This window comes from Biomphalaria glabrata, chromosome 10 (assembly GCF_947242115.1).
Source record: "Biomphalaria glabrata chromosome 10, xgBioGlab47.1, whole genome shotgun sequence".
In the NCBI taxonomy this organism is placed as follows: Eukaryota; Metazoa; Mollusca; class Gastropoda; family Planorbidae; genus Biomphalaria; species Biomphalaria glabrata.
Window position 1 is genome coordinate 10,918,509 of NC_074720.1, and position 23,088 is coordinate 10,941,596.

General features: G+C 34.4%; 1 protein-coding gene across 3 annotated transcripts in view; it reads left to right on the forward strand.

Annotated features, from left to right (window-relative positions):
* The window catches only part of LOC106074571 (transcription factor ETV7-like), a 64,515-nt gene that overhangs the window by 10,809 nt on the left and 30,618 nt on the right, over window positions 1-23,088 (forward strand). For 2 of the 3 annotated variants that reach the window (XM_013235357.2, XM_056043282.1), the window contains exons 1-3: window positions 5,351-5,682; window positions 12,221-12,327; window positions 14,178-14,285. In XM_013235357.2, coding sequence (XP_013090811.2) covers window positions 5,540-5,682; window positions 12,221-12,327; window positions 14,178-14,285 — 358 coding nt within the window. In that variant the 5' untranslated portion in view covers window positions 5,351-5,539. Of the gene's footprint in view, window positions 1-5,350; window positions 5,683-12,220; window positions 12,328-14,177; window positions 14,286-23,088 lie in introns of those variants that run through there. The other variant, XM_013235358.2, reaches the window with a different exon arrangement.

The following is a 23,088-nucleotide window of genomic DNA, read 5'->3' on the forward strand; positions in this document are numbered from 1 at the left end:
CCGTTAATTTCTCCGGGTATTGATTCACACCAAGCCTACACCGTCTAATCATATAGTGAGTAAACGTGAGCTCACCAAACGTAACTCACTGTTTGCAGTCTAATCACAGCCTTCATACCACAACATAGTCTCTCTCGGTGTCAATTTTATGTCCTATATCCTGTGCACGGTCGATTGTGCATTGGAAACAAAAATGTTAGTTATGTCTAGACCGTCAGTTTATTTAGAAAGATCCGAGGTGTCTTTTACAAACACCGCATCACGAATGAAGAGATTACAAACAGGATTAATATTGCAACAGGACCCCACGATTATTATTAGGAGAATGTGTAGGCACTGGTTAGCGCCGCACAATAAAACAATAAGACATTCTAAACTGTTTCGTTTGTAACTCAATTAAAGAAAACAAAAAAATTGGCATTTAGCGTCCTTGACCTTCTACCTGATTCTGGACACGATTGGATGGAATCTGACAAAGCCCGTGGGGTCTTGCACCATATACGTCAAATGGACCGAGAAGTGACATGGCGGCGGCTAGAAAAGGGCAGAACAGTTAAATATTACGCAGTGTAGGACGGGACACTTTTATATCTGTGCATACTTGGCACGGCTAGGTCCGAACGTGGACTTCCGATGCGTCCCTGTGGAGAGTTGGAACCAATGAGGCTTCGTTTCACATCTTCATGAATGTCCCCCAGCTCCGAGAGCTGAAAGGGGAAATGTCTGGAAGGTCACTCGATCTGTATGGAAGCTACTAAGCACTACGCCGGGAGGCCCGTTTTCTACGGGGGTAGTCCTTCTTGCTCTGACCTGAATGGTCTGTCCTGACTTCTCTGTCTGACTGCTCTGTCCTGACTTCTCTGTCTGACTGCTCTGTCCTGACTTCTCTGTCTGACTACTCTGTTCTGCTCTGTCCTGACTTCTCTGTCCTGATCTGTCCTTCCTGCTCTGAAGACATTTTGGTTACATCTCCTTTCAGTGTAGATGTATTTCTTGTGTCTGTTTCTAAACAATAACCTCAAATAGTGGCCATATTTAATATCATTTTAAGATTAGTTGTACTGCTGTGGCTGTTGTTACACAGACTTAATTTGATTCTTCCAGTTTTTCCGCTTTATAGTTTCTTTCTTTATACCGTTATGTAAACTTCCTTCTTGGTGTTTTAATACTGTTATATCAAATGACTCTATGACAAGTACGCCTACTTCTGCTTATCTTAAAAGAAGAGATATATTATACGCGGAAGAAATGTGCATGCTCTAATTTTTATCTCAATACATGCGTGAGACAATACTTCAGAGACCTACACCGCAGAAGCCTATCGTCTTATCTTATCTTTTAAACTACAGACGTTCCTTCAAAGAAGATAATCGCATCGTATCAAAGTAACAATCTAGCTGTGCATCCTAATTAAAGACTTTAGCTCTAGGTCATTGGTTTTCTTGGCTGATTCAGGCAACCCGCTCCATGCACTAATGGCACTAGAGAAGAAATGGCATTTATAAGAATTTGTCCTAGAAATGCGTCCTTTTCTTTTTGTCTCTGATGATTTTATTAGGTTGTGTATTTTGAGCTTGTAAGTTAGGGTTCTTGTGTTTTACAAAATAGTGTTCTATATTACTAGCCTAGGCTTCCAATGCCTAATCTTCTTCTTCGTGATTGTCATTAGAGTAGAGTGCCGGACTCTTGCAACTCTAGTCCCCGTGGATGCATGCCTTCATCTGCCTGTCTGAACAAACTTCTGCCTGAAAAACATCCAAGCAGATGAAAATTATGACATCACTGTTACCGGCGGTTTGTATCCCAAGACGCTCGAATTACAAGCGAGGTTAAAGGAGCTTGTGCAAAGCTTTTATTTTTGTTCAAGAGCTTCTATCAACTCATTCTTTCTGTCTGTCTGGTACCAAGTTGTACACGTCATTGCTCCCACACCCATTCTTGGATCAAGTTGAAACTTTGCCCAAATATTCATTGGCATAGACAAGACTTGAACCAATAAAAAAAAATTAAACCAAGTATTCAATTAATTACTGATAATTGTTTATTTCTGTTAGGTAACAACAAGGTAAATTAATCCTTTTGTATTCACAGCCTTTGCTAAATATTTAGGGTTTCGTCCTCTTAGATGATTGAACACATTAATTCTAGCACACCCTTTCTCTGATCAAGTTTTTCAGTCATCTCTTAACCAGGGCAGAGTACCAAGGGACTGGAATAAAGCAAATGTCAAACCTCCCCCCCCCCCATTTAAAAAAGGAGAAAAATCAGACCCAGGAAACTACAGACCAGTATCACTTACCAGCATCACATGTCAAATGCTAGAACACATAATATGTAGTAACATCATAAATCACTTAGACAAACATAATGCCCTTACTCCATACCAACTGGCTATAGGAAATATAGATCATGTGAAACACAACTTTTAGGACTAATTGATGATTTTTCAAAAGGTTTAGTTAATAGTGAGCAAATAGATGCTATCTTACTAGATTTTTCCAAAGCTTTTGATAAAGTTCACCACCATAGTTTGCTTAAAAAATTAAAATATTTTGGCATTGATGGTCCATTGCATCAGTGGATTAAAGATTTTCTGATAGGGAGAGAACAAACTGTAATAATAAATGGCTCTAAATCAACACCGATAACAGTAAACTCATGTGTACCCGAAGGAACAGTCTTAGGTCCACTACTACTCTTAATTTACAAAAATGATTTACCAAATTGCATTAGTTCAGGAACGAAAGTCAGATTATTTGCAGACGATTGCATAATATTTAGAACAATAGAAACAACACAAGACACAGATATTTTACAAAGAGAATTAGATGAATTACAGAAATGGGAATCAAATTGGAGCATGTCTTTCCACCCAGAAAAATGTCAGTTATTAAGAATAATGAAAAAAATTAAAACAAATTAATGCCACTTATCTTATTCATGGCAAACCAGTAACACAGACTAAAAACGCAAAATACCTAGGTGTTATAATAAATGAAAAACTGTCATGGAATCCTCATATTGATGAAACTATAAAAAAAATCAAACGAAGCATTAGGGTTTATAAAAAGAAATTTCTGTAAATCAAATAAGAACATAAAACTAAAATGTTATTTAACCTTGGTTAGGCCAGTAATAGAATATGCATCCTTGTCATACACTAGTTTTAGAACCACTGTGACACAAAGTGAATTAGTGATTTAGTAATCATGTAACTACTTCGTGCTAATGGTCGAGAAAACATTGGGTCGGTAATTGACCACGGGGTAATTTCAGTTAGCTGATCTTGGACTCTTGTAGAGAGAAGAGTGTTATGGATATCCTTGCCAGTGTAGTAATGCATAAATATTAAAGTTATTATAATTGATTTGTATTCAGGATATATTTCATTGGATTATGATTTATGATGGCTGAAGTCGCCAGTATCTTTTGTAAAGTAATTTATGTAATAAAAACCATGTCTGCTACCAGCGTGTCTATTAAAGATTCTAAGTGTTAGGGTCGGGGAGTCCAGTACTTTAGTGTCCTCACGCACCAGCAAATCTAGTGCGTGTGTGAAAGTATTTAGTTAAGAAGACAAAAAACACTATAGTAGTACCAGAAGAGGTATCTAAAACACACAGAGGCAGACCAATTCAAGACCGTCCAGGCCTATACCAATATCTAGGCCATGACAATCCTCCGTTTGGGACCCCTCAACTCAAGAAAACATTAAGAAACTGGATCAGATACAAAATAGAGCAGTGAGATTCATAACAAACGAATATTCGCATTTGACTAGAGTAACACCTTTAGTAAAATCACTAAATTTAGAAAGCCTTCCGGATAGAAGACTTAAAAGTAAAGTAGCAATTATACATAAAACACTGAACCATAATCTTCAAATGCAAAAACAAAATCTAATAAAATACTCAGCAGAATGATATAAAGATAAAGGCACATTTCTCGTTCCATATGCTAGGACAAATGTGTACAAATGCTCTTTCTTTCCTAGTGCTATTAGAGCATGGAATGGGTTGTCTGAGCTAGCCAGGAAAACCAGTGACTTGGCAGAATTTAGGTCATTGGTTTATATGCATGACTGAATGCATGAAGGGTAGGGCGTAATCATCTTTTTTTTTGACCGCTCTTTGGCAATTTCATGAAACAGAATAGCAATTAGCAACTCACACACTTACACATACATTCTACCACAGTTACACACATACATGCTAACACAGCTGCTCTTGAAAACATGGCCTGGGAAGCAACTCTGCCAAGTATAATAACTCACCAAGTATTTATTTTCAATCTTGTGTACGTAATCTATTTTAAAAATGTGGTTTTACTAAGCAAAAAAAGCTTAATTTTGAAAAAAAAAACATTCTAACTCTAAATATCTTTATTGAATGTTACAAAAACAAAAGCCCTCTCTGTGTTTTAGAAATACATTTAATTCTTAAGGTTACAATTAACCCTGCGACCGAAATGTCCCGTAAAAAAAAAATGACTGATTATCTGACTAGGATCTAAACATATTAACCTATTTCGTCTTTTGTTTTCTGTTGTTGTTTTTCACAGCTGGAAAATCTTACTGTTATTTCTGTGTTTCTAGATTTAGATCTAATTTCTATGGATTCTAAGAAAAAGAAATTTCTTCTTCTATGTTCTGCCCCCAGTACAAACAAGTTCCGCATTTTGTCACACTACCTATCCCCGCCTCTGCCAAACTTCCTGCATGTAAAATTCACGCGCTGAAAATGGTGATTTTTGGGAAGCTGAGTAAATGCGTTGCCTGATGACAGGGCGTCTGACTCATTCTACACTTCAAGTTTGGACCTACTGCTCACGTACAAACAATCCACTTTTCTACTAAGAAAAGGATTAAGGAAAATATTATTAACAGCAACAACTCTAGAGTGTCATTAAGCTTAATAGGTGCACTCTTGAGTAGCATGGGAAGTGTGGGCAAGTAACTGGCCCCCGCTCTGGCCCCCGCTCTATTAGAAGAAACAAATCCCACAGAAATACAAGAGAACGACACTGAAGAGTGACAAAGGGGAAATAACTACAACTGTTTTTTTTTTCAATAACATCCGCCATCAGGTCCAATATCTGTTTGCTAGCGGCCATGGTTGATAGTTCCGCGTTATTTTTTTTTTTCTTCTTAAGCCGAACTGAGGACATAGGTTCGGTCCAATTCTCGGAATTCGTTTAATTTTGGCTTCACCTCTTGTGGCCCTTCCCATCACTGTGGCAGATAGCTAAAGTTTAGTTTTTTGAAATCCTGAAAAGTTTGGGGGTGGGGGTGGGACGGTGTAGCCCCTCCCCTTCCGCGCTCGCCATTTTTGTAAACGATTCAGTGTTTATGTATGTAAGTGTGTGATTGTGTGTGTGTGTGTGTGTACCAATGTCTATTTCATCAATTGTGTCTTTACGTTTGTATATGTGATTGTGTGTGAAGTGTGTGTGTTAACGTCTTAGATTAAGTTTAAGCCGGCGGTGTGTGTGTGTAGAAAATGAAGGCCGAACACTTCAATATGTTTGCCAGTGTGTCTCAATGTCAAACCTATCATGTCTGTACCTGCTTCTGGTGACGAGAGTTCATGTGTGTTTGTGTGTGTGTGTTGTAAGGTACTTACCTGGCTACTTACTGGGATGCCACAGATCATGGATACACGAGCAGAGCTTTACGTTCTACAGGTAGAAAACTTAACCACTGCACTCACTCTCAGAATGTCGCTAGTCACACTTTCTTTTCTATTTCTCTCTCTCTCTCTCTCTTTCTCTTGCTCAAAAGTCGATTGTCTAAGTAATCCATTTTTTGTAAATTGTGAAATGCATTAACAATAGATTGGATGACTGAAACATAAAACCCGCTTGGACGCATCCTAAATGCATATATATTTTCTAAACTATGAATAGTACAGTTTGTTTGAATATGCGTTATTTAAGATACATCTTTTCTAGCTTCTTATTTATAATATTGACACATTAAATTATTATTTTATGTAAAAAAAAATAATTATTCCATGAAGGATGCGATCGGCATATCTTTTATTTCTCTTGCTTTCTCTAGATGATCTAATATTTTACTTATATTCTATCCATTTAGTCAGACGTGACATCTAATATGTTTTCAATTATTCTTTTCAAACTTAACTGGCACTTCCATTAGATAAGCAAATATTACGGACACTAAATCTTTTTATAGGTCCTTTTTTTTATGAAAATAAAATTTATGCAAATAATAGACAAGTTAAAAAAACATCATCTTTGTACATTGTAAATATTTTAATTTATAAAATTATTTTTAGTTACAATTAAATTTAATGATCTGCAAAATACATAACTTTTAATGAATGTATATTTTAGCATTACAGTAGTGGTTTTCTAATTGCAGGTGTATTTGACATAATTCTTTATTTCCATAATTATTAACTGACATAATTGTTCGTGTTTCACATTTGTGTATTCTTCCCTGTCATAATTAAACAATAACATTTTTGTTAGTTATCAAAAAAAAAACCTTAGGTTTGGTCTAGAATTATAGGAGAATGCATGCTCTTGTTATACAACACAAATTTAAGTTTATAATTTCTTAAGGGAAAAAAAAGTTCATCAATAAATCATTAAACCATCATCACAATACATAGAGACATGATTGTTCTGAAAAAAAAACATATTTTGGGCAGAGAAACTAGAATTTTTTAAAATATTTTAATACGCGAATTTTTATATCTATAAATATTTTTTAAAAACTATATTACATAACTTTATTAGAAAAATTATCTAATGGTGTTTATTAAACGAAAAGTAAAAAGATAAGTCTTCATCCAATAGTTCCTCCGTATAAATTACTGTGATGATAAACCTCGCCCAGTTTATAGGCAAAAACTGTTCCTGGAATTCACCAAAATCCCCTAACATTCCTAAGAAGATTCTCGTTGCCTCTCTGCAGGGCGGTACTTCATTTCATTTTCTTTCCAAAAACTGATTACCTCGTTATAAATTTAATATTTACAATTCTGCACTTACAATGAAGTTAAAATTAAGAAATTAAAAGAAAAAACAACAACAAATGGTTTTAAACAATTACATTCTTCTTTACAATTGTCAAACGTGATTTTCACTATGAAATGCAGTTTCGTAACGTTACATTCAGAATGTATAAATTGGAAGTTACATTCATTTATAAAGGAAAACAGTTTTAAATAGTATAGATTGATAGATAAATCTAGATTTATATATATATATATATATATATATATATATATATAGATAGATAGATAGATAGATAGATAGATAGATAGATATATTTATATTAACTATACGCATACATGGATTTACTATTGCCAATGGTATCTCAAAATATTCAGATATTTCAAATGTTTACCAATTATAAAATAAATAATATTTACATAAGATATGTAACTATCAATTTATTACAACATGGAAGTAACAGAATAGAAAACAAATTATACTATTTCATGTCAGTATCAGCGTTATAAATTTGAAGATTTGTATCGCATCATGTGTGCAAAATATAAGAAGTGTTGATTAGCTTTGCTTTTAAAAAGGCCTATGAAAATATTTGTGCACATAGTAAGAACTGCGGAATCAAATATTTTTTTTTCGAAGCTCTTCCGTTTCTTGTACAAAATCATTTTAATAAGAAGAAAATATTCAACTTTCATTTTATGAGCCGAAACTTCACTAAGAAAAACCAAATATGTAAGTAGCGAAAATAAAGGAGATTTGTTTCGTAGATCCACTGCCTCGCGTTAATATAGTGTTTAAATATTAATTTCAATTCTAGTTTTTTAGTTGACAACAATGAAGCTAAATTAGCGTCCTTGACATTCTTTAGTTTTATAGTGAAAATGTCCAACAGACTAAATTAGACAAATTCTTGATTGTAATCCACACAATTATTATCACGCACGATGTGGTTGTAAAGCCTATGCTGTCGTCTGACCACTTACTCACTACCACGACGTCTGGAATGCCCCACACAAAAATAAATGGAATTTGTATTCCAGGCTAAATAATGCATTTTGTTCGTTTGTTTTTACTTTTGAGTGTTGAGTAAAACAAAAAGTATCCATTAAACTTCATATATGTAAGTGATTGTTATAAAGCTTTTCAAGCACCACAATTTAATAAATATTTTTCAATTAATGTAATTTTTTCATAATCGCTTCAATAGCTTAAGCTCAATTTATGACCCTTAAAGAGTGTTACAAATTTTGACACAATTTCTTAACCATTACCCTACAATCTTAATATTATAATAATGTGTAAATAATAGTAAGCAATTGAGGAGTAGTCTGTCACAGGTAAAATGCCTTGACACTATTCAGGAAATATCACGATTTTATTTCAGCAATGGTAGACAATTCTGTCAGGAAGAGGTGTGATGACCAACCGCCAAAATAGTTTTAAAATTTATGAATAATTAATATAAGAAACCTGTCCCATGTATCCACATTCCAGACAAAAAACTTAGGCATGTGTACAAGTCGTATTTTATAACCGGTACAATGTACAATTTAATATTTTCTTTACTCTGCCTGTATAGGTCATTATATAATATAAAAAGACTGTTAAAGAATATGAATATTTCTAATATTGCAACCACGATGGAGAAGTACTAGTAGATACTTTGAATATTCTAATTGCGTTTTATATGAACATTAAGACCTGCATGCAAGAACCAACCAAAGATCAGCCTGTCTTTTCAACAGTTTTATGTCTGTAATGTTTACAAATAAAATTACAAAGCGCATTGAGCCTATATTATGTTTGTTACGATTGCTATATTTAGATCTAGATGAAGTAAATAAATCTTTACTATAAATCATTATTTTTATTATCATATTGTTTGGGAAAACCCAATACGGGAGTATACTGACGCTGAAACTGCAAAAAGAACATGCATCTTATTGTCTTATTATTTCTTAGAAGCTTAATAATAATAATAATAATAATAATAATAATGATTACAACTGACCTCACAGACATCTTCAAGGCCCTTAATATCTCCAAGAGGAATATCGTTGCTTGTCAGGGGACGGTACTGTTGCAGACCTGCCACATCAAAAGACAATTCATTAGTGGACACTTTTGAGGAAACTACAGTGTATTTGTTTCCCTTTAACAAAGCTCATCTCCATAGAATAAAAATTGATTCTTTTGTATAATAACAATAATAATAACAATAATAATAATAACTATTTTGACCGACAAATCGGTAGATTTGAATCGCCCTGATCTGCTGTTAATTGATAAAAAATAAAAAGCCGCTACCATTATTGACATCGCCGTACCACTGTTTCAAACTGAAACAGAAAAATATAGGAAAATATGGGAACCTAGGCTTGGAGATTAAGAGTTTATGGAAGTTATTCAAAATAACAATATACCCCATTGTTATATCAACCAAGGGGATAATAACAACAGACCTCACAGACACCTTCAAGGCCATTAACATTCCTAGGAACATCCTCGTTGCCTGTATTTGGAGGTACTGCTGCAAACCTGCAACATCACCTGAAAAATTCCTCAGTTGAAACTGATAAATGGACTACAATGAATTTTGTTTCTCTTTAACGAAGCTCGACCCTGGCAGCGCCAGAGAATGAATACTCGTTCGTTTGTAACTTAATAATAATAAAAATAATAATATAATTATAATATTAAATTTAACAATCACATTGCATTATAACACTATAAAGATACCATTATAAATGGAATAGCTGACTTTCTTTGACTTTGATACTATAGTTTTATCTAAGTACTTCAGTTGTTATGTTTCTTATAATAATAGTATCATTTCAGAATTATATGTTTGCAAGGATGTTTGTTAAAATTTTCTCTTATTGCGATCTCTCTATTTCGTACAAAAGCCTTGTTTCTATGGTTGGAATAGTATTCTCGATTCTTTCGCATTCCTTGCTCTGTCTGGTACAAAGCCTCGTAGGACAGTCTTTTCTGATTATGGCACATTTTAACGCCTATTTAAAACAATTATCTATTGGTTTTTACAGTAACACAGTTTGTAAAATAAAAGAATATAGACAAAATACTAAACACTTTATCCGCGGATTCACCGTGGGAAGGGATTGCTGTCCGCAATGAGTAGCACTTTTGGAGTAATATTAATTAACTCCTGTCTCGATTGATCTTATTAGCTTGCAAAATTTGCGTTGGTGGACGGACACTCGCTGGGTGGGTTGAAATTCCGCACATGGACATGGCTAGTTAGGAAAGCTGTCTGGGTGTCGCGCTGATTGCGTAAAATCAATCCCCGTACAGGCCAATATTTTTTTTTTTTTTTTTTTTTTTTTTTTTTTTTTACATATATGAACAGAAAATTGAAAATGCGTGACTTAATTTTTTATTTTTAAGTTTCAGAAAGGTGATTTCATGAATTATTGAATTTAAACATGTTTATTTACTGTAAATACTTTTTACAATTATAATTAAACATAGCAAGAAAAAATATCAAAGTAGAAGTCTTAAACTAACATCAGCTTCACAAAGGTGGAGTTGCAAGATAGGTTCTACTTATTTCATTGTGTTTAGTATGACTCCTTAGACTGTTCAGTGAAAGCTTTATATGGTCTTATTGAAGCTGGTTTTCGCAATGATCATTATGTCAATCAAATAAGTCAGGGGTGGCCAACCTTTGGTACATGCGCTGAAAGTGGCGCATTGGACGCATTTCAGCCCCCCCCCCCCCCCCCCCAAAAAAAAAATCGTTAAAAATGATAATAACCCTTTTTAGAAAACACAATTTTCACAGGAATTTAATTTACTAGCTATTACAACGCCAAATTGGCAGAAATATTTATAAAACTAATTAGTCTAAAAACAAAGAAAAAGTTGGTTAAATGTCATTGTTAGTAATGATTCTTTTCTATTCTGAATACGTATGTTTTTTTTTGTTTTTTTTTTGCGTTGGACATTTTTATGTTACCTATTTAAGATTTTTTTTATTAGAAAATAAATGATAATTTCAACATTTTTAAAGAATTTGTTGGAAATTTATGGAAAACCAGATGGTCAAACACAAGGCCGGCCCAAACAATTGCGGGGCCCAATGCGGAACGGATTTCGCTGGGCCTAGTTTGGGTAGGGATAAGCGTAATGTCAAAATTAAGATTTTATATTAAAAAATACATTCGTCTTTGCCATAATTTTTTATTAAATGAAAGCTCAGAATGCCGTTTTTATTTAATGGCATACCAAAATGACAATTTTGTCTATTTTTCAATAGATTTTTATGAGTTGTCAGGAGATTTTAATAATTTTAGGAGATTTCCAGAAGGCCCTGGAAAATCAGGAGGCCGCGGAACCCCTTTGACTAAATATAAGTAATAATGTTTTAATTTAATAATTTACACATAGAATTAGTGCGGGGCCTATAAACGTGCGGGGCCCACTGCCATCGCATTGGCTGCAGTGGCATAAGGCCGGCCCTTGTCAGTCATATTTGAGGCAAGGTTATTTCTAGGAAATTATCCTTTTAAATACGTTAACTAAAGTAAACTAAACCACCAATGACTGGTAGAGTTACTGGAACTGTAATCGTGCTAATGCCTGTCAGATACTGATGCGTTGTCGTTTTGTTTATTTGTGTTGTTTTTTTCCCTTAAATCCCTCCCCTCTACTAAATATTAATGTGTATAACAAAACAAATATGTACAAATTACCAAACAAAGGACTGAAACTTGTAAAAATTTTAAGTGGCGCATCTGGTTCAGAAGTTCAAAAAGAAAATTGGCGCATGGAACCAAAAGGTTGGCCACCCCTGAAATAAGTGCTCAAACACTTTGGCCAACTAAACTAATTAAACAAAAAAAAATAAAAATTTACATGTCCATCTATATCTTCTTTACTCTCCCTTCTATATGCACTTTACTCTCACTTCTATATCCACTTTTCTTTCTAAATTCTATATATATCTTCTTTACTCTCTCTCTCTCTCTCTCTCTCTCTCTCATCTCCCCTCCATATTATCTAAGCTCTTTCAGATTAGTATTTCTAAAGAACATTCCAGAAACCTTGTCTGCAAAATTTTGCGATCAAACTTACATAGTAAGAAATCATTTGTAAATAGTGTTTATATCGACCAATGAGATGCGCCTTATTGTTTTTAAAACCTCACTGAATGTTGAACTCTTATTTGGTTCGCACATTTCTAATACGGTATTTTTTGTTGTTGTCGCTTGAGCAGGATTGATAGGATGTGCAGTGTATCCCCATGGTCTATGACAGACTCCATCAACCTGCGCACACCAACCATGCAGTCTACTTGTGTTCATCTAGTACCTAACACTCTAGGTGAGTCATTCGAATTATTGACACTCTTGACACTTTGGTTTCGTAGAATATGGGTGAGCACATCACTTAGGGTTGGTTTATTTATAAATAGGCATGAATAGCGTTTTCATTAGTTTATAAAGTAGGCAAAGAAACAATAGCAGTTATTATAATGAACTAGCAGCTCATATTAGGATGCACGCAATGAACTTTACGACATATATGTTCATGCCATAATGAACTTTACCTCAAGTATTTGGATGCACGCAATGAACTTTACGACATATATGTTCATGCCATAATGAACTTTACCTCAAGTATTTGGATGCACGCAATGAACTTTACGACATATATGTTCATGCCATAATGAACTTTACCTCAAGTATTTGGATGCACGCAGTGAACTTTACGACATATATGTTCATGCCATAATGAACTTTACCTCAAGTATTAGGATGCACGCAGTGAACTTTACGACATATATTTTGATGCACGCCAAAAAAATTTACAACATGTATTTCTATACATGCAATGAACTTTACGACATGTATTTGTTTACATGGATTGAACTTTAGGACATGTATTTGTTTACATGCAATGAACTTTACGACATGTATTTGTTTACATGGATTGAACTTTAGGACATGTATTTGTTTACATGCAATGAACTTTACGACATGTATTTGTTTACATGCAATGAACTTTAGGACATGTATTTTGTCGCATGCAATGAATGTTCGACATTACTTTGATACACGCAATGAGCTAATAACACACAACAGCGTTTCTTAAATTGAAAAGGAAGGGGTGAGCGCGAAAAGCCCTCACAAGGGGAGGAGACGAGACGACTTAACAAAATGTGTATGTGGGGGGGGGGCGAGAACCGGTCAATTTCTTATTCAAGGGGCTAAACATTTTTTTTTTGTAGTTATTAATCCTCTTGTGATTAGATCTATCACATTTAGCAGTTGGAAATAGTGTAAACCTCGTTTTACCTTCTAGCAAGGACTTTTCAAACTCTATACCAAAAATGTGTCTGCAGCAATGTCACACAGTGTGAACTCAAAAACTTTTTTTTTTGCGTAGAAAGCATTTCAAAACGTCTCCGCTTCTTGACTCTTGATTCTTCTTGACCTATAATAATAATAATATAATAATAATAATAAAAATAATATAAAATAATAATAATTATGTTAGAATTGTTGAATTTCTCCAGACTGCAGTACATCGTCATGGCGACCAGTGCTGTGTGACATAAAAATACAAACGACATTACCTCCCTTATACAACTTATAGAGCGATAGTTTTACTCTACAAAATTAATGAATGTTTGATTGAAAAAAACAATGAAATCCGACAGTGCTGTCATATGCTAGCTAGGGGGGGGGGGGGGGGGCGAGCGAAATTCTTCTTGTTTACAGTGGCGCCACCATCAAAAGTTTGAGAAAAACTAGCATATACTACAATGAATGTGGTGAAATAGTAGCATACATTTTAATGCATAGAACGAAGTATCAATATATTTTATAATGCATGCCAGGAAGTAACAGTGAAACCATCTGTATCGTTTACAAAAATCCTGAGGTGAGCGATACTGTGGCCGAATCAATTAATTTGGCAATTAACAAGTTGTAAATATTAATATGATAGGACTGAGGAATGTGAATAATGTATTACATTATCAGGCAATATCTTTTAGTTATATTGAATGCTATGCAACGTATGTGTTGAGAGCCATGTAAACATTAACAGAAATTCATTTTCAGTTTTCCGTGTATTACGACAAGTGCTTTAAATTTGCATTAAATGCTCCAAAACATTAACACAAAAGGATTCAACGTAAATTACATACAGTAATGGCTACTCCACAGCGCTACGACCTACACAATGGACATCTCAGGACGTCAAGGCGTGGCTAAGATTTTGTGTGGAGGAATTCTCCCTCAGCCCCAACTGTGTAGACAAGTTTGACATGAACGGTAACTCTTACCTTTTTATTACATTTGACTTTTATACCACATTAACTGACCTTTGTATATATTCTAGCTTAAACGTATAAAGTCTAACACACACTCTCTAAATGTTTTTACATGATTTGTATTGTTATTTAAATTCCCAAACTAACAAAATACCGTCGATGATGCTTACAGCTTTTTTTTTGCAATCATTAAGCAATATAAACCTGGTATGTAAATACCGAAACACAGAGGCGTAGTGAACAAAACGTGCGCCCGGGGCAAGATACTTTATAGGCGCCCCTCTCTCCCATTTACCATGAAAATCACAGAAATATAAGAGCCTCTCCGGATGTGGCACTCCCCTTAGGGTAACGCCCGGGGCATCGTGACCCACTTGACCCCCCCCCTCACTACGCTCCTGCCGAAACTTACCTGTGAGTGAGACTAGTGCTATTTAAACAAAGACTCACTTTAAGAAAAATTCGAACCAATAGAAAGAGATGAACTCTACTGGAACAATATTTAATATGTTTGGTTTTCATTCATCAATTTTTAAAAACCTTGTGCAATAGTATGTGCTAGGATTTATACCCAACATTTTTCTAAAGATTCCGTTTTGATCACAAGAGCTTGACATCATAGCTTAGAGAACTAACTAAAAAATCTCGCTCACAGAATGAGTATATTTATGTCATTAGCTCTTGAATGTCTTAGAACATATACAAACACACACGCATACAAACACACAAACATTGACAATTAGAGATTAAAACTCCAGTGCTATTGTCAAATGACCAAATCAACAGCCCCCTTATGCAACCCCCTAATATAACCCTCAATACTATCCTACGACCTGCTCATGACTCAGGGATTCTAATTGTAGGGCCCATGCGTCGAGAAGAGTCAGTGGATTTTCGGAACCTTTTTTTTATTCCTTCCTTTTGAGGTCAGTGGTAATGCAACCTTGCGGCCCTTTAGTAGATTTAGATCTAGTGCATGTAGTTTTAATGCAACCTTGCGGCCCTTTAGTAGATCTAGATCTAGTACTTGTAGTTTGAATGCAACCTTGCGGCCCTTTAGTAGATCTAGATCTAGTACTTGTAGTTTTAATGCAACCTTGCGGCCCTTTAGTAGATCTAGATCTAGTGCATGTAATTTAATGAGGTGTGTGTACCGGAGACAAAGACTATTGTATTATTTTGTCATAGAGCAATTTATTTTGATTTAAATTCATGTTGTTTTATATCATGCAAAAAAACGAAACAAAACAAAAAAAAAAAAAAGACAAAGACTAACATGGTCTAAGGAGATAAGCCTAGATTGGACTATGAGCTATTCTTTAATGTCCCCGTACTGCTTATAGCAGTGTTTCCCGAACTGTGTTCCGCGGAATCCTATTCGTGTTGAATAGGTGTTCGACGAACTACAGGAATAAACAACTAGTAGGCCACAACGCTAATTAATCTCTCTAAAAAATAAGCAAAGTGTTCCGCTAAATACTCAGAATGCGTGAAGTGTTCCGTTAAGGAAAAAGTTTGGAAAACACATGCTTTAAGTAATCTAGACTCTAAACTAACAGTATTTAAATATCTGTAATTGAGATAGCCGATTACATTCTTGTCAACAGAACAGAAGATCTTCTTCTTTTACAATAGTTAACTTGAACAGAGAGAACGCGATTGGAGTAAAGCAGACAAAAAAAAAACATTACGGCAAGCATCGCGTGGTTAATCATAAAGTCAATATCCGTACCATTATGTAGCGTCGTCAGTTTCTGAGGAAAATTAAATAATACGAAATAATGTCACGTGACCATGTGATAACGTTGACATTTTCATTTCGTCTTATAATCACTTTTGCTTTACCTTTTCTGCTTCCTGTTGTTTGGGTTATATCATCCAAACTCTTTTTTTCCCCTCTCTTTAAACTGATAGAGAGAAATGCTATAGAAAACCATAGAGCATTCCTTAAAACCGTTTTAAACGCAGCTTCAAACAAGATACGCTCTAATAATTCAACAGGTGACAATTTAGGCCAACGTTCTATTTATTTATTTAGAAAACTCTTTAAACTATTTTTTTAGTAAAACCCACGATATTATATATTTAGGAAATTGTTTAAATTTTGGAGAATTTTGAGAAAAAATATTTTTTTTTTGAAAAACAACAACAAGATTCGCTCTAATAATTCAACAGGTGACAATTTAAGACAACCTTCTATTTATTTATTTAGAAAACTCCGTCAACTAATTTTTTATTAAAACCCACGATATTATATCTTTATGAAATTGTTACAGATTTTTATTTAAACTTTGAGAGAAAAAAAAATTTTTGAAAAAAAATTGAAATATTCAGTTGCGTTTATATTTTGAAGTAAAATTTATCAAAAATATTTAGAAAAAAAAAAAGCTTTTCTTTAAAAAAAAATGATATTGAAGAAATCAAATTATGATTAGGCCTACATATTTGTGTGATAGTAGGTAATAAAACAGCATTTATAATTTCACCTCAAGTTTATATATCTTGAGTTTGTGTGTGAAATATTTAAAAAAAAAACACCTTTAGTGTATCAATACAGTTCAATATTGTAAAGCAATCATTTCTTAAAATTGTTCTATTCTATTCGGGATTTTTTGTTTTTAAAAAATAAAATGGACAATGCCCACTCTATAACCAACTAATGTCTGCTGGGTACTGGCTGAAATTACCATTTCAGTGACATCATTTCCTGTTGGTTTCACGTGTCTTCATTTTTTTTTTTTTTATGTTTTCTCAAGCTTTGGTTGACTGTTGTGGTTTATGAGCCAACTTTTTTTTTTGCACTTGCTTTGTAGGTTCTATTTCAGCGTCCCTGTCTGATGAAGCTAAATTGGGATTTTCCGAAAAATTTTCCGAAATAATAATTTTTAGGCAATCTATATCCTTTCCTGACTAAGGTTCTCTTGCAGAGTTCTTGCTCAGCAAATAATTGTTAAACGTTTCAGCAGATTTTTGATGTTACAATGAATTCCGTAAATTTGATGTTGATGCTTACTGGAGAACAAAGTCACCATTTCTATTTTAGTGTTTTTTTTTTCTTTGTTCAGCAGAGGTGTGTCTAAGTGTAAAAATGGAGAAAACGTTTACATGCTATTTTGTTTTGGTTAGAGTTGTACATTTTGGTAACGCCTTTGAAAATAGTTGTAGTTTAAAATTGACACAGCTACATCGCAGCCATTATTTAATGCTTGGCCTGGAGTTATGGATTGGGGCTTGTTACTATGGGGCTTGTTACTATGGGGCTTGTTACTATGGGGCTTGTTACTATGGGGCTTTCTTACCTAAGTTTTCCTACATCGTTCAACGCATTGGGCGGCAAGTTACCTCAATTGAGATCAGTCATTAGCGATGATCTTTGCTTTGTCTCAGATGATATCCTCCATTTACAAATATTCAATGGAGGAGGTGGGGAACGATGTTATTTTGGGGACCGCCCTGTTTCCGTTTTCCTTGTTTCAACATCCATGCCATTTTTAGTACCGGTACCCAGGGAGCGTGGTATGCATAGTCTTAAGACATGGTCAACAAATCTCAGGTGATATTCGGTCAAGACTTCGCTGGCTGAGTTGGGGGGGGGATCGTCACATGAGTGTTGCAGTTGGTAATATGGCCTGGGTCTGTGATTCTTGAAGATTCGTATTAGCCATCGCTGCTGAGCCGTACTCAGTCTCCACTCGACCTTGACATAAGTTGGTGTTGGGGCAACAATGTTATTTATGAGATGGATATTCGTCTCCGTTATGAGCCAACTGATTTGCCCAAAAAAGTCGAATTAAAACAAAAATATGGCCTCTGTCATTCCTATTTAAAATACTAAATCGCTGGTAATGACGCAGCCTAGGTGGGTGAACTAACAGATCTGTTTCAGCTTAATGTGGCGTTGACTCCGCAAAGGATTTTATGTAGAAGGAACTGGAGTTAATACAAATATCAATCCGTTACCTTGTGGGTTGCCATATCCAGTATTTGCATGCACAAGTTTAGTAACTATTAATTGATATCCCAATCGACAATCTATTTTATTACTGCTTTTTTATTGAGAGGGTGTGGGGTGAGAGAGGGTATGCAGAGAAAATAAAGGGAAGGCGGGGGGGGGGGGGTTGTGAGAGATATTTCGTTTATTCGATCTATCATGCTTCACTTGGTACACCGTGACAACGTTTCCAAGAATTACTCTTTAGAGGTACTCTTCATTCTTGGAAATTAACCATTCTTGTATCCTGGTTTGAAATATCTCTTCTCTTTTTCTTTATTTCTCCCGGTCTCTTTCTCTCTCTAAATTTCTCTTTCGTTAAATACAAAATGCAAAATGAAACAAACAACCAATAAGAACGAGAAAAGAGTAAAAAAAAAATCAAGAAAACATTTTGGTAAGAATGGCAAAGGAAGTCAGGAACATCCAATAAAAACAATGCAAACTTTTCACACACATACTTCAAGCATTCATCATCACCATCATCTCTCCCTTGACTTTTATGCAGTTAGCAGCTGTTCTTGATTGAGTATCAAGAAAGATGCCATTCTATTCTTTTCTGTCTTACTACATCTTTCGGTGTGTTGATGTTCACTATATTTATTATAGTTTTCTCTAGATATTATTATAGTCAAAAAGTAATAATATAAAGTGTATATTTTATATTTTATTGTAGTTTTAAAAATGCGTCACCAAGATTTAACGTAGGTTTATATATATATATATATATATATATATATATATATATATATATAAGATTTCCACGGTTACACAAAATATCAGTGTTGTGGTCTTTTCAACAGCGGTCTACAAAATGTATTTTTATTTCTAGCAACATGGCGTGAATGAAATGTCTCCTCATGCTGATGCTGTGTTTTTCATTGTTCCATTTGATACTATGACGTGTATGGTCCACTTACATTTTGGCTTTTTGTAGTTTTCAATATTGCCACAAATTGGTCTCCTGATAGCTGAATTTCCGACGTTGTTTTTTTTTTTAATGTAATAGTCTCCCCTCCCCTTCCTCTCCCCCTTCAACCCCCCCCCCCCCACAAGCCTTCCTTCTTTGTCTTATCCAGTTAGTCTCATTCTTGATTCGGAGGTATGTGACTAGTAGTGCCATTTCCAAGTATTGTAGCTGAGATTTAAACTTGTGCGAACTTGTTTCCCTTGACGATCCACTACTTGGAAATCACAGGTGTGCGGAGCATGAGAAAGTGGTTCCCATAAAATCGACGAATTTCGAATAGTCCTGAACTGACCAAAGTTGAGCTGTGTGTACTGGTCAAACTGATTGATTTGAGTTGTGTGTACTGATCAAACTGATTGATTTGAGTTGTGTGTACTGATCAAACTGATTGATTTGAGTTGTGTGTACTGATCAAACTGATTGATTTTAGATGTGTGTACTGATCAAACTGATTGATTTGAGTTGTGTGTACTGATCAAACTGATTGATTTGAGTTGTGTGTACTGGTCAAACTGATTGATTTGAGTTGTGTGTACTGGTCAAACTGATTGATTTGAGTTGTGTGTACTGGTCAAACTGATTGATTTGAGTTGTGTGTACTGGTCAAACTGATTGATTTGAGTTGTGTGTACTGATCAAACTGATTGATTTTAGTTGTGTGTACTGGTCAAACTGATTGGCTTGAGCTGTGTGTACTGGTCAAACTGATTGACTTGAGCTGTGTGTACTGGTCAAACTGATTGATTTGAGTTGTGTGCACTGATCAAACTGATTGATTTGAGTTGTGTTTACTGGTCAAACTGATTGGCTTGAGCTGTGTGTACTGGTCAAACTGATTGACTTGAGCTGTGTGTACTGGTCAAACTCGAAGTACACATTAAAAAATAGCTTTTGTTTTTTCGAAACAAGTTATATTTAAAAAAAAAAAAAACTTTACAAAAATCTCTTAAGTTGCATGAATTGCTTCAATTATTTTGAATTAATTATGTAATTTTTTTAAATCAAAATTGATCTAACTCCATGCAATTTGGGCCTATCGTTTAGGTTTGTTGTCGCTTTTTCTGTTCCCCTTCTGTTTAGTAACGTTCAATTGTTGCAATTTATGTCATTGCAAGGATTATCTCTCATTAGTAAAATATATTTTCCATTAAAAAATTGATTAATAAAAACTAATTGATCAATAATGGGTTAATTTTTTCTTATTGAATCGTGATGTCATCGACAATAAATAATTTTGCAAAGTTTTAACTTGATCCGAGAATGGGAAGTGGGAGAATACAAAAAGTGTAAAGGATTTTGACCAGACAGATGCTTTGGTACAAGCGAGATAAAAACACAAAAAAACTGTTCAAAATCTTGAAAAAAAAAGATAAATAATTAATCACTGTAATGGTATAGATGTTTATAACAGCGTTTTGTAACGATATGAGCTTTAGACATTCCTGGCCTTGTAAGATGAGCAGGTCAAATGATTTAATACATAAATAAAGAGTGGGACGATATTGGCGTGGGAGCGACATTCCTGGCAGCAGATCAGCTACGTTTCTTATGTTCTAGATCGTCGTAAAAATATTTGCGAAAGAAGTTTTTGAGCTGTATTCAAGATATGTAACAAAGTTAAATAAATAATACGCTGTCTGGATCTATAGCCCGAAACGGACACCTATCGACACCATGCCTCTACCATTTTGAGACCAATTGCTCGCAGGATGCAGATCTATACCTTCAATAATAAAAAAAATACCTTCAATAATAAAAAAAAAAATGTATATACTGAACGTCCTTGCCGTTATTCATATATTGCCGCAATGTCAAACCGGATATAGACTAGCATTTAAATACATTTTGCAGTTTGGAGAGTTTAGTGGGCGGAGTTAAGGACATTTTTTTATCCCCTGCCCCATTCTATACCGTCCCTCACCCACCTATTTGTGCAGCCGATTACCGAACATGTGACAAAGAGAGAGGGTTGCAACCAGGGTAATAGAATCACTGGTCTATGCAAAGGGGAGGATAAGAAGGTAAAGTCTGATCAGGAAGTTGTCTTTTCCTAGAAGTGTAAGTATCGCCACAGTTCCAGTCACCAAGCTCGTAATGCGGAAGCTATCCAGTATCGTTGTATAGCTGCGCACGTTTGCAAGCATCGATACCGTGTACTCATATCGTGTAGCTAAGAACCGCAAAGAAATCCCAACTCTTCAGGCTGAAGCGTTTGGAAAACAATACAAAAAAAAAAAAAAAGATTAATTGGATTTGAACCAAATAAATAAGGAGTCATTTTTTGTAATGTTTTTATTTCTTCTAATTTTACACAAAGTCGAGTTAGAACAAATTAAAATGGCAGATCGATACGATGTAATAGTGTTACCTTTGACCTATTTTTTTTTTGTTCTCTTCTAGGAAATAAACTATTTCTTAGATAAGTGATTTTATAGAAAGATAGGAGGGGGGAGAGAGAGAGTTCAGTGAAATCTTTTTAAACATTTAAATTATTTTTTTCCCCATTCATTAGGTCGCACTTAACAACACGTTTTTTGGACAAACGTGGGTTGGTTAACTTTTTTTTTTAATACAGTGTATTTAAGTACAATTTCGTTGAACAATTGGTCCAAGCCAAAACACCCCAAATAAACTTTTTAAAAATGTATATGGATTGATGCCTGGTGGATGGATATATTACTACTTGTATTTTCGGATCTGAACACCTGTGTTTTTTTCTGTGTTTTTAGTGGTCCCTCAAAAAGGGAAAAGACGCTATTAGTTTTGTGTAGCCTGTCTGTCAGTCTGTCCGTCCGTCCATCCCGTTTAGATCTCAGAAGCTAGAAGAGAAAATGAAAATCGAACATCATGATATTTTAGATCATTCAAAGTTCTGATGCAACGGCCACTTTTTTTCTTTTCTGAAAGCGAAAAATCTAATTTTTAAATCAATTATGCAAGCATTTTGTTTTCATAAAAATACACCATTTTTACAACTATTCACTATTAATAGTAACAAACACTGGAGACTTTTTAGTAAGGGAGATGACCATTTACCCTTTTTTTAAAACACATTTATGCATATGGTTTTTTATTTTTGATTAAAAAAAAATAGTATCATTTACAATTGTATTGCTATGTTATGTAAGTTCTGTCATACATTTACAACATTTTTTTTTACTTTTTTTTAAAGAGAAAAAAATCTATTTACTATGCAAATAAGTTGGACATAATTTAAAGCAACAATTAATGAGTAGTTTTTCATATTATCGCATGAACTGCATAGTGGAAGTTATGCAAGCAGTCTCCATAAAGATCTGTCATTGGCACATATACATAGACACACACAACTCTTAAAAATTGTTTTCTGTTATATATGTGTGTACAGCTTACAAAGGATCGCTTACGAGTTTATGTGTTAGACAAAATTCCTTTTATTATTGTTTTTTTTTATTTATTTACAAACCTTATATTAACTCTGTCCGTTTGTCTGTCAGGTGCAAATTTTGAGCACGTTATTTCTCCCCTTTCAATTTTCGGACCGAGTTAAAACTTCGCACACGTTTTCATTACCTCAACGAATCAATGAAAAAATAATATTTATTTATTAGTGGTAATCGATTATATTTTTTTGATATATTAAAAGGGAAATAAATTTTAGTGTATTAAGAAATATGGTAGTAAATATGCAGTTCTTTCCCTTATATAAACTTTTGTTTTTCAAGTATTTTTTTGTTATTTTGCTTGCTAAGTAGCATATCGTCACGTATGACATTAACATTCATATTTTATTGTTTAACTACACGCCTTAAATACTACTCATACACTAATACAGTGATGTCCAACCTTTTTCGGCCTTGGAGA